The sequence below is a fragment of the Rhinoraja longicauda genome, chromosome 3, assembly GCF_053455715.1.
Source record: "Rhinoraja longicauda isolate Sanriku21f chromosome 3, sRhiLon1.1, whole genome shotgun sequence".
Taxonomy (NCBI): domain Eukaryota; kingdom Metazoa; phylum Chordata; class Chondrichthyes; order Rajiformes; family Arhynchobatidae; genus Rhinoraja; species Rhinoraja longicauda.
In genome coordinates this window covers 75899396-75912101 of record NC_135955.1, presented here as the reverse complement: position 1 = coordinate 75912101, position 12706 = coordinate 75899396, and the positions used below count along the sequence as shown (strand labels likewise).

The following is a 12706-nucleotide window of genomic DNA, read 5'->3' as shown; positions in this document are numbered from 1 at the left end:
GTTGCAGGGAAAATGTGGAAACTTCACATAGACAGCTGTCAAGGATTGAACCCAGATCTCTGGTGCTGTGAGGCAGAAGCTCTACCCACTGTGCCTCTGTACTACCCCTTTTATGATCAGGCATTCAAGGTCTGGGCAGCAGACTGTCACATCAGTGCACCGTGAAGAAGACACCACTGCCTTTCCCTTTCCCTGAGGACTCCGTACAGTCCCTATATGATAAATGGAGAAACCCTCAGGTTGTATAGCAGGGTCAGGTGAGGCATGGGAGAGCCATGATTCGGTGAAACAAAGAACATAACAGTGCCTGATCTCCCTTTAAAACAGTAGGCTTGCTCTAAGCTCTTCAAGTTTATTCTTGAATGAGTGAATGTTACCTAGAAGTATGCTGAGGAGGATAGATTCTAGCTATTTTTGAGCAGAGGAAGGAAGAAAGAAAAACAGAAAGCATGATATTCAGGATACACAAGAAAATGCAGATGCTGGAATCTTGATCAAAACACAAAGTTCTGGAGGAACTCAATGGTCCAGGCAGCTGGGGAAGGAATGTACGTGCAAAGGTTCAGATCAGGACCCTTAATCTCATGATAGTCCCAATTTTATTTGCTCCTGGTATCAGACTACCTAGTCAAGAACTATAAGTTTAATGACAAATAAAATAAATTGAAATGATTCAAACTGTCTGATGTAGCATTATTAAATATATATAATATATATATATATATATTATATATATATATATTATATATATATATAAAAACAAATTTAGCGGCAATTCACCTGAGACTGTTAAATATTCTTGGTTCATTGTATGAGAAAATGACCACCCGTGTAAAATCTATTTAACAACCAGAGTACACGAAGATTAATGGTAGAAAGTAGTTTACATGGACATTCATTCTAGAGAAGCTTCATTAACAAAAGTGACTTTGCAGATGTGAATACTTCAGCTTACATTAGTCAGACTATTCCACAAATCCTCATTCTTTGCATTTGCATAGCTGTAGCGTCGAAGGTAGCTGATTGTGCCGGCTTTGAAAACATCTTCTGTCAGGTAGTCCATCAGCATGTTCAGAATGCAAGCTCCCTAGAATTCAAACCAGTCAAACATGAGGGGGGAGAAATTTGGCTTTGGACATGTGCCGTTTTTATGCAAAGTCAAACAAAATGTACAAAGGAGAAAGCAGCCAGCAGCAGATGCAGTTCCAAGACACATTTCTTACCATCGATGTTTTGTCAACCACATTGCAACATTGCCAATTTGGAAAATTATGCCGATAAACTTTTGAATGCTCTTCCACCAAGTAAAACAGTGTCACCCTATATCTTCCCTTGTCAAAAATACATATTATACAGTTGGAAACAAGTTGAACTAAATTTACATATAATGAACCATTTATATAGTTATCACACCTGGTGACTCTAAAAGAATATAAAATAGAATGGACCTGTAATTACCACCAATCACAGAATATTTCCTTTCTCCTACTTCCCAGTCAATTATAAATCCAGTTGATAAGATTTCTTCCATTTTTATTTTTCCAACTTTATTAATGATCCTCTCAACCTTATCAACTATATTACATAAGGTGAAAACAAATCAACCAACAGATACATTCCCCAACCAACTTGCAAGTGATTTTCTTAAAAGAGTAACTAGCTTAGGCGGGCAGGGCCATATTTCGTAAATCCAAATGTCAAAGTGATCATTCATTCTGCCATTCATGAAAGAATGCAACTTTTCCATAACTGATCTTGAACGATCAGGTGCATAGTTACATTATTTCTCTTTTTTAAACAATGCCGTGGCATTTCTAATCCAAAAAAAACAATATACAGAACAGTGGGTGCTTTGGAAAAATGTGATGAACTGTCTCAATTTCCTCTTCCATCATTTTATTGTACCAATATTGAAACATTTGGGATTCATGTTTATCTTAATATATTACTTTTTCCATTAGTTTTGCTTTAAATTTATATAGTCTAATAAATTCCTTGATGACTACTTGAGTCTTTCTACAAGTCATCCAGTATCGAATTAATGTAGTAGATAGCAGATTAACAATCCCTCCCACCACATTCGGAGAAACAAGAAATGAGCCACACAATAAAATTATTAATTTCCTTTCTTTGCAATGGCACATTAAAGCCATTGCAATTTATTTTTGTTCCATTTACCTTATCATATGAGACCTCATCAAACATTTCCTGGATCTGTGCAGGATTTTCCACTGGACTTGATACTGGATGTGACGAACTGAAGGCATCCACTTCCATGGCACTGAAAAATTTGTGCAAGAAGAACTCATTCTGAGGGAGGCAAAAGCATTTAGACTTTAGCCCGGGAATCTCACATTTACAAGCCTTTCCAAAACTGTTCAACTAATCACCTGTAATTTATTATTTAACGCTTGACTACTCAAAGACTAAAAAATCTATTGGCAGTGAATATATTCAATGACCCTTCATTACGGCTCTCAAGGATAAAGAATTCCAAACAGGTGTAACTCTTTGAGAGAAGGAATAACTTAAACCATCTTAAGTGGATGAACCCTTATTCTGACACTATCCGTCCTAGTTCTAGATTCTTCTACTCCAGATCGCATCCTCTTGGCAGCTACGCCTCAAGCCCATTCAAATTCTTATGGCCCAAAAAATCACCTTTCATTCATCTAAAACCCTCCTAAACCAACTTCATTCATCCTAGAAATCAACGTAGTGACCCATCTCTGGCCATCTCCAGTGCAAGCATATCCCTCTGTAAGTAAGAACAGAAATGCATACAATACTCCAGGTATGATTTCACTCATACCCTATGCAGTTGTGGCATGTTTGCACACTTTTAACCACCAGCCCTTTAGCAATAAAGGCTAATAATATTAAATTTATTTTCCTGATTACCTGTAGTTACACGCTAACGTTCTGCATTTCATGTAAAAGGACACCTGGATCCCTCTGTTCTGCAGTACTCTAGCGTCACTCACCATTTGCATTCTTTTTACCAAAGTGGATAATTAGCATCTCTATATATTATACGGTCTCTTACAAATATTTGAGACAACTTAATATGTCTATACCCTTTTGCACAATCTTTGTAACATCCTCAAAATTTGGTTTCCCAAATTCCTTTTCGTCATAAGCAAACAAGGTTATTAAACATTCAGTTCTTTCACTGACATCACATAGTCAAAGGGCCTGCTGATTCCCTTGGTACCCCACTGTTTACAGATCACCAAACTGAAAATTACCCATATTTTTTTGTTTTGTTTTCTGATTTGTAAGTCGAGCTAGTTCTGGATACTTATGTTTGACACAGATTTGCACAGCATGGAAACCAGCCCTACTCGTAATTGTTGACCAAGATATTCATGTAAGCTAGTCCCATTTGGCCCATATCTTTCTAAATCTTTCTATCCATGTACCTGTCCAAATGACTTTTAAACATTGTCATTTTACCAGCCTCTATCTCTTCCCCTGGCAGCTCCTTTTCACCATCCTGTGTGTGAAAAAGTTGCCCCTTTCAAATATTATCCCTCTCACTTTGAATCAATACTGTATAGTTTTAGATTCTCCTACCCAGGGAAAAAGATTGTGACCATCCATCCTATATAAATACACCTCATGGTTTTAAATACCTCTATAAGGTCGCCCTCAGCTATCTATGTTCCAGGGAAAATAGCCCCAGCCTATCCAGCCTCTCTTTATAACTGGAACCCTCCAGTCCTGGTAACGTCCTGGTGGATCTTTTCTGCATTCCTTCCAGCGTAATGACATAATTTCCATAGCTGAGTGACCAGCACTATGTACAATATTCCAGGTGTGGTTTAACCAGCAGCTTGTGTAACTATAGCATAATGTCACAACCCAGAGTACTCATTGCCCTAACCAAGTGTGGTCAACACCATCTTCACCACAAAAAAAGAAAAAGTGCAAGAGTAACTCAGTGGGTCAGGCAGCATTTCTGGAGAACATGGACAGGAGACTTACTGATCCTTCAGAACATCACCTATCCATGTTTTCAGAAATTCTTCTGACCCACTGAGTTACTCCAGCATTTTAGTTTAGTTTAGTTTATGTCTTTTTTTGTAAAGCAGCATCTGCAGTTCCTTGTGTCTACCATTCCTGTCTACCACTTTCAGGTAACAATATATCTATACTCTTGGGTCATTCTGCCTACTCTGTCATTTATAGTGTATGCCCTACCCTTGTTTAACTTCCCAAAATACAACCCCTCTCACATGTCCGAGTTAAATTCCATCTAATATCATTTCCATCCCTTACCTCAATTCTCTCGTTCATCTAGATCTTCCTGTAATCTTAGTTAACCTACTTCATGGTCCACAACACCACCAATTTTGTTGTAATCTGAAAATTTACTAACCACGTTCAGCTTTAATCTTAATTTATTTGTGCAGTTATGGCTCCTTTACAAAGTCATTAGTGTGCAGGTATGGGGGCAGAAAAGCAGTAAAGTAGCCACTATCAAGTTCCTTTCACGTTTGTTCTATGTGATAACTGATGGCTTTATATCAGCTTCGATTAAATACGGTTGTATTTTGGGAAGTTAAACCAGGGCAGGGCATACACTGTAAATTTCTGTCACAGGTAAATAGCAAGATTGAAACCATTTATCAAATTGGCACATTAAAACACCATTACTTTAAAAGTGACCATATCTGCATTTCATGATGTATTGACTTCCCTCAAGAAGTACAATTAATGGTTCAGCTGGTTTCTTCAGACAATTAAGCAAAAGAGTGTGGGAATTTGAGTACAAATCATTACTGAAAACCTCAATCTATGTATGGAATTAATGGCTGTGACATAATGGTTCTTATAAAAGGACTCGGAATAATTTAAACTATTTAAGGAAAGGCTTTCAATACATACAACTTGCAGCTCTGGGAATGTGATGTTCACAGAGACATATTCCATAAATTTGGCAAATCCCTCGTTCAGCCACAGGTCATTCCACCACTCCATGGTCACCAAGTTGCCAAACCACTAAGAAAAATATAAAATGTCAGACAGAATAAGTGGATTTTCTCACTGTATATCGACAATATTTCAACTCTATCAATTAATAAACATAGACACCACTATCCTGAGCATTGCCCTGTAGATATTTCCCCCCCCCAACACATTTTGCACAGGATAATATTTTGACAGGGTGCATTGAAACTCAGATAGTTTGTATCCTGTAGCAGTGAGATCAATGGTTGATTTCCCCCACTGCCAGGTTAATTCATTTCTAAGAGACTTTTGAGTGCTTTCATCGCCAAATAAGAACAGACACAGCAGAGGTCTGGGGCAGATTATGGATTTTTACCTCTTAATTACATGAGGCAAAAGGTAGAGAGAAGAGGAAAATTGCACACAAAATTGTTTAACTAAACTGAACTAAGAAGGTGACACATGATTTGTAACAACGGCAGAAATTTCTCCTGGACCAAGTTACGTTACTCAAACATGGAATGTTTCTACCATTAAGAGAAGGAGAAGCTGCCAGTGACCATATGTCAATCTGATGTTGGGAAAATCACTCCAGAAGAAGAATCGTTAACATGACAGTAGCCAAGAAGAACTATCTCCTTGTAATCTTTGACAGAGACCTGGGCTTTCTGAGCAGAGATGAGAGTGGAGGGAGAGGAAGCCATCACCCACTCTATGAGGGCATTGCACAATATCTCAGAATCTAATCCTTCAGAAGGCAGACCTGAACAACAATGTGGAGAAATACAAATCAGAGAAGAACCCTATCCAAACCAGTTACTTCACCAATCACCGTGATGTAGAAATTTATAGAACAGAAGGGGGTAAACTCTCTGCTCATGCTGTTGAAAGGTGCAGGGACAGAAAATCAAGCTTGCCACACAAACCCGACTGCGCGCCTTAACCTTCCATTCTGCTGCTACCTCCACATTCAGTCATAGTACTCTTAGCCAGCTTATCCTGATCAGTATTTAATTTTCAAAGTTGAAACTTTTGACTTCTGCTCTTCATTACCTGGTGAGCCAACTCATGTGCTATGGTCATGGTAATCATGAGTTTATCAGAAGCTGAAGAGGTTTTGGTGTTGTAAAGCAGAGCTGATTCTCTGTAGGTTGTTAGGCCCCAATTCTCCATAGCCCCAGACTGAAAATCAGGGATTGCCGCCAAATCTGTAGGGAAATCAACAACATTATGATAAAGCGCATAAGATGTTTCAAAAGCATGCTTGGATCAATTTGAAATGTTCCGGCATTTCCAATACATTGTGATATTTGGAAATATTCTGGGACACATTATGACAACACATAGCATATGTGAGTCACAACCATTTCAGAACATTATTTCTTTAATCCAAAGTTTAAAATTTCTTTAATTTCTTTAATTCCTGTTAGTGATTATTTCATGCCGAATTTAAGCAGATTAAAAAAAGGCTAAACATAGGAAGGAGGCAAAGTAGCTCAAATATGCTACAGAGCAACAAATCCACCTTTTCTCCAGATAATATAGAACCTCATTTGATCTACTTCCTAACCATAATAATAAATTTATTTGTCATATCTAGGTTGGCACAGGGTCAATGGTACAATGAAATGTATTTGACAAGACAACGGGTCACCTCAGCAATAATATTCCAAGGATAAATAAAATTTAAAAATGACATTAGTAAGGTAAAAAGACAATATTAAAAATAGTTTAAAAGACAATATTAAAAATAATCAACATATATGATTTGAAATGTGTTTATGAGTTCAGAAGCCTGATGGCCTGATGGTAGAAACTGTTCTTAAGTCTGGCGGTACGTGCAGCCATACTCCTGTATCGTCTGCCTGACGGTAACAAGGAGAACAGCCTGTGTGCTGGGTGGCTGTGGTCCTTGATGATGCTGCGTGCCTTCCGCAGGCACCGCCGGTAGAAAATGTCCTGAATGGCCGGGAGACAGTTGCCAGTGATGTGCTGTGCCATTTTCACCACTCTCTGTAGTGATTTGTGGCTGTGGGCCGAACAATTCCCGTACCAGCCCTTCAGCAGGCTCTCGATGGTGCATCTGTAGAAGGTTGTGAGGATGCTGGCGTTCATGCCAAACTTCCTCGATCTTCTCAGGAAAAAGAGCCGCTGGTGTGCCTTCTTTGTTATTGTGTCTGTGTGCAGTGTCCAGGAAAGGTCCTCAGTGATGTGCACACCGAGGAACTTAAAGCTGCTGACCCTTTCAACCTCAGCATCACCGATGTGGATGGGGAGGTGTCCACTCCCCTGCTGTCTCCTGTAGTCCACGATCATCTCTTTAGTTATGCATATCTCTGCAATAATTCTTTCTCCAGCTCCATGTGGAACTCCTAATTAATGGATTAAATTATGCACAGCATTGATAGCAACCATATATTCCAACCATCCTGTGAGGTAAAGCTCTCCTGTAACTTGAGAAAATTGCCAATTTAATGACAAAAAATTAGACCAGAGAATATTTACATAAAGTATTTAAGACCCAGTTACATTATCGCCCCAACCAATAGTAAGAAGTTAAATATGTCGGTTGTCAATTCAATGAAGAATCACCAGTAAGGAATAAGAAAGGAGATTGAGCTTGTAAATAAGTGAGATAGATGCAAGTTTACAGCCATCCTTTCTATTCAGCTTTACAGTTGTTGAAAGACAAAATACTGGAGTAACTCAGCGAGTCAGGCAGCATCTCTGGAGAACATGATGTTACGATATGATACAATAAAACTTTATTCTTCCCCGGAGGGAAATTTGGGTCGGATCCTTTTACAGACTGAAAACTGAAAGAGGGGTTGGGGGGGAAGACAAAGCCTGGCGAGTGATAGATGATAGATGGGTATGGCTGAGGTGGGTTTTGATTGTCAGATTGTCAGACAAAGGCCAGAGATGAAAAGACAAATAGTGTGAGATAAGGATATAAAAGGTACAAATTGTAAAGTCAGAGAAAGAATATCGGTGGAAGGGAACGGGAAGGAGAGGAAAGGGTGAAATTGGTGTGAATCGAAGTTGGGGACAGGGAATGAATAAATAAATACAGTAATAGATAAAAGGGGTTTGTTTGTGATTAGTTGCCTAAAATTGGAGAATTCAGTGCTCAGTTATTGAATCCTTGGTTGTGCAAAGGTATGCAAATGATCATTGCTCACAATTATAGATCTATTGAAAGTTGAAGTGATGTGTTTTCATCAGGAAATTAGATCTTTTAATTTCTTTAAATGAATTAATAGTCTTTGTGCAACAAGATATAATCTTCTAGTCAATGACATTAATCGCTGCAAAAGCTGCAAGAACAGCATCTTAGAACCAAGAGCTGAAATTGCAATCAGATCAGCCTTGATCTTATCGATTGACAGGACAGGATCAAAAGATCACATTACATATTCCTAATCCTTAATCATATGTATGCACATATGCTTACAGAAGAATTAGTATGCAGAAACATGCATGGAAATAATTCCTGCATTAGCTCTCCCACTAGGGTGCCAAAAGGGGGAATTCAGGTAAGAGGCAGATGGCATCAGAGAAGTGGAGTCGTTGTTATATTCAGTGTCAGACTATAAATCAGTGGTGGGAGATGGGATGTGATGTGTTGTTAATGGATGGATTGGAATATTAAGTGTCAAAAATATAACAAGGGAAAGATCTGTGGCACAAAAATCAGGCTTGGATCGCTTTGCAAAAGTCTGACCCCCTAAAGCTTCCTTGGTTCCCATAAAAAATGAACAGACTGGGAAACAAAGCTCACGAGGTCACAGCAATAAAATGTCTGCGCTAAAAAAGAAAGGCTCTGCTGTTTATAGCAAGTTGCTAACCAAGCCATAACAATGCATGTGAGATTGCAAAGAAAGAAAATGACCTCACATGGAACCACAGCTGAACTAACAGCAAAGAGATTGCTATGGAGAAATCCTGGTGATTTCGGAATGCGCAAATGCGGCCTGCTTACCCAATGATGGGCTCAGAAATCTATAGCCATAATCATGAAGAGGAAGAACATGCGGAAGGGACCAAAAACGAGAATAGCAAGAAATGGCATTTTGAGCTTAGCTATTGAAGAGATTGAGAGGGTGGTCTGCATTAAAGTTGAGTATGAGGAAGGAATAGTGGGAGGTGGTTGAAGATCAGCATGTGTGTGGACTGATGGGACAATCAGCAATATTTTAGATGACTGGAGTAATCAAAAAACATCAGCAATGTTTTGGGGAAAGTGGGAAGGAGCAGCAGTGGTCTCAAACTGAATACTCTACAGTACCCAGGTATACAATGCCTTGTTTGCATTCAGGTTTTGCATGCATGGTTAATTTTTAGTAGGATTAAAACCAATGGCCTGCACCTGAAAGTTTTAGAGGAAATAAGCAGAGATAATGGAGCCATTGGTTGGAGTTTTTCAAAACTAACCAAAGGTAGCAGCAAATTGGAAAACCACAAATGGGACTCCATTGTTTAAGAAGGCCGAAAAAAGGCAGGCAAGTATAGATCTAAGATAGACACAAAATGTTGGTGTAACTCAGTGGGGCAGGCAGTATCTCCGGAGAGAAGGAATGGGTGACGTTTCAGGTCGAGACCCTTTTTCAGATCTTCACGTTCTCCCCATGACCTGCATGGGTTTTCTCCGGGATCTCCAGTTTCCTACCACACTCCATCTGCAGTTGCTTCCTGCACAGCTTACATTAAAGCTCAGATGGCAAGCATGCAACATCATCAGTTACCTAATTTAAAGTGACGAATGCTTACACAATTTGTAATAACAAAAATTAATTAAAACAGAATATGTCATTTTTAAGCTTCAAAGTCAAGGAGCTGAACTATCTGTTTCAATCCTGAAACCCAACGACCAGCCCATTACCTAAAACACTGCACCTGCATAAACATTAGAAAAATAAAAAATGTCTGAGATGTTCATTCATTCTGTACCTTGTTTTGGCAGTGGGTATGGAATAGTAAAATAATCTTCGTAAAAGTCCAAGAGCTTCACAGCTGCATCTAGTGCAAAAGTAGTCTGGTTGATCTTGTCTGGAACAGAATACACGGAGATCTGGGAAAGGAAAAAGTAATGGGTATTTCTAGATACACCTTGAGTGAATATCATGCTACCATTATATAACCTAACCAACTTGCAATTTTATAGTACATTCAATGTGTTCAAATATTGCAAGGAGCTTTTGCAATGAAGAAAATTTTCAAAGTTACCCCAAAAAAACAAGTCAGGCAAACCTATCCATTGCCAGATTATTAGCAAAAATCTACCAAACAACTGCACATATTGCCAACACTGTTTTAACAATTAGGAAATTGATTTGAAATCTTTCAATGTACTTTTGTGTTTAAAAACTGAAGTTGGGTTAAAACATTGTTTGAAGAAAAAACAATACAGCAGAGGGACATGTACTGGCCCAAAATGCTTGTGCTGAACATGATGCCAAGTTAATTTCCTCAGCATGCACATGATCCAGGTTTTTCTGGTCCCTACATGTACTGGTGCTTATCTAAAAGCCTCTTAAATGCTGCTGTTACTTGAACTTTACAGGTCTGAATTCCCAATAAGCACAAGTATATAATTATAAAGCAGACATGGCAAACAAACAGCCAGAAATGCCACTGGAAATCTGCGAAATGCAAATAAGAGGGTCTATCTTAATAAGCTCAAAGAGAAAAATAATCACAGATGGGCAAAATAAACGTGACTATATTACCAGAACTAATAATTCAGAGGCCTGGCCTCGATCAAGAAGTTAATTACAGCGGTCATAGGGATCAACCATATTTGTATGAAACCCATCCATTCATCCTTTATGGAAGGAAATCTACTATCTTAGCGATGATAAATTATGATTCAAGATTGTGATTGATTCTTAACTTGAGTGATTATGTCAACATTGTGTAAACCAACCAACCTGCAATTGCTCAGGATTGCTGTGAGAGCAGGAAGAATTTAAAAGGCAAGTCTCATCCATTGGGATTTGTAGCGAGTCTAGACTTGGCTATCGAGTCTGGGCTTAACACCAAAGTACACTTCCAATGAATTAACACAAGCCTTGCACTGACATTAATATACTCCTAGTTAAACATAACTCATTTTAAATTGCAGCTAACGTACATTATATAAAAAATATAATAGATCACCAAAAAATTGCAAATATGCTTTTCCTGCTATTTATCCATCGGTAAAAGAGAAAATAAAAATTGAATTTGAAATTTACCATAAGTATACCTAAATTAATCTTTGACTGCATGGTTTAAAAGGGCATTATAAGGTCAATTTCAGCCATACCTTTGAAGTCAATGAACCAAATGCTGGAAAGGGTATGAAATGGGCAGACAACAACCAATTAGTGCAACAAATGAAGAGGGATTTTTATCCAATGTCCTCAAATACATGAACTTGTGAAGTACTTATTTGCTTTTCATTGTTTTTTTGATCAAGGATTACTAAATAATCTACAGGAAGAACAAGTATTCTTAATTTTATAAAATCGGAATGAATTCTGACATTATTAACACTGAGATAACACACAGTCATTATTCATTGAACTCACTTACATTAAAATAATTTTCAAATTATCTGGTGTGCATGAGCATTAATGAGAAAACATATCATACACAACCTATTGCATGCCATTTTGTGCACATTGATCGAGAAGTTTTAACTCACCTTAATTCCACTCTTGGTCTCTTTTGTAACCCATTTGAAATCTGCCACAATGAAGGCCACAAGGTATGTACTCATCTTTACACTCACATCAAACTGATCCTCAATGAGTCCATCAGCTAAAATAATCGAATTTATCTGAAAAGATATAATCGCTGCTCAGTCTTGGCAATATTAATTGTAATATGTGAAAACAGATTATACCATATTACAACTGTTTTTCTTTTTGCAGTCATGGATTCACTGATAGTTGTCATATACTTCAGGCTTGGAACGATGGAAAGCAGGATGGTTTTCATATTTTGTGATGATTTTTAAAGCTCGTTATTTTTATGAAAGCAGGTAATTCATGCAAATTAATTAAGGGGTAATTTTTAAAAATGGCAAAACAAATAATTCAACAAAAAAACTTGCAAAAATGACTTCAACATTCCAAATATATTTTGTCTTCAGAGCTTCAGGTTGCAAGCCTCTTTGACTGCTAAAAGAAATTAATGCCATAACTGGGGTATTTGTCATTAACCGTCCATTTACGTTTTATCAAGCCTCAAGTACTCCTACCCAAACACTTGTTTTAATTCACTCTTCAAAAAAAACCCTCCCATTCTATGCATTTGCCTTTTATCTTGATAACATCACCAAGTTGCTGCTATCAAAATCTCGCTACTCTCTGAATTATCTACTGTAATACAAGATCTCTGACCCTGCTGGCTATCTATTGTTCAAATCACTACTTCCATTCTGCCTGCACACATTTGGGCAAAATGTAGTGCATGTTCAGTCTGATACAAATATCACCAAAGCTTTATGGGATTCCCAACCGTCTGTTAATTGTAGAGTTGGCTATCTCCAAGATGTGTTACAATGTAGGATTGCACTTTTAGGTCACGTACCATTATCCAAGTTTCTAGCAAGTAGCCAATACTCCAAGGACAAATTAATACTACCATCAATGGAACATACTTCAGAAATGAAGTGCAATCAGTCACATCCATATTGCCCAGTTAGAAGTGACCAGGGATACATTTCTATCATGATAGTTTGAGCGTTGGTACTTGCTGGGTCTTT

The 12706-nt window shown here is 38.0% G+C and overlaps 1 protein-coding gene across 4 annotated transcripts in view; it reads right to left on the bottom strand.

Moving 5' to 3' along the window:
• erap1b (endoplasmic reticulum aminopeptidase 1b) overlaps positions 1 to 12706 on the bottom strand; it is a 57917-nt gene that overhangs the window by 29031 nt on the left and 16180 nt on the right. For all 4 annotated transcript variants that reach the window (XM_078396458.1, XM_078396460.1, XM_078396456.1 and 1 more), the window contains exons 4-9: positions 11642 to 11776; positions 9904 to 10024; positions 6007 to 6161; positions 4891 to 5004; positions 2179 to 2310; positions 956 to 1087 (exon numbers count right to left, since the gene is read on the bottom strand). In XM_078396458.1, the coding sequence (XP_078252584.1) occupies positions 956 to 1087; positions 2179 to 2310; positions 4891 to 5004; positions 6007 to 6161; positions 9904 to 10024; positions 11642 to 11776 (789 nt within the window). The remainder of the gene's footprint in view (positions 1 to 955; positions 1088 to 2178; positions 2311 to 4890; positions 5005 to 6006; positions 6162 to 9903; positions 10025 to 11641; positions 11777 to 12706) is intronic.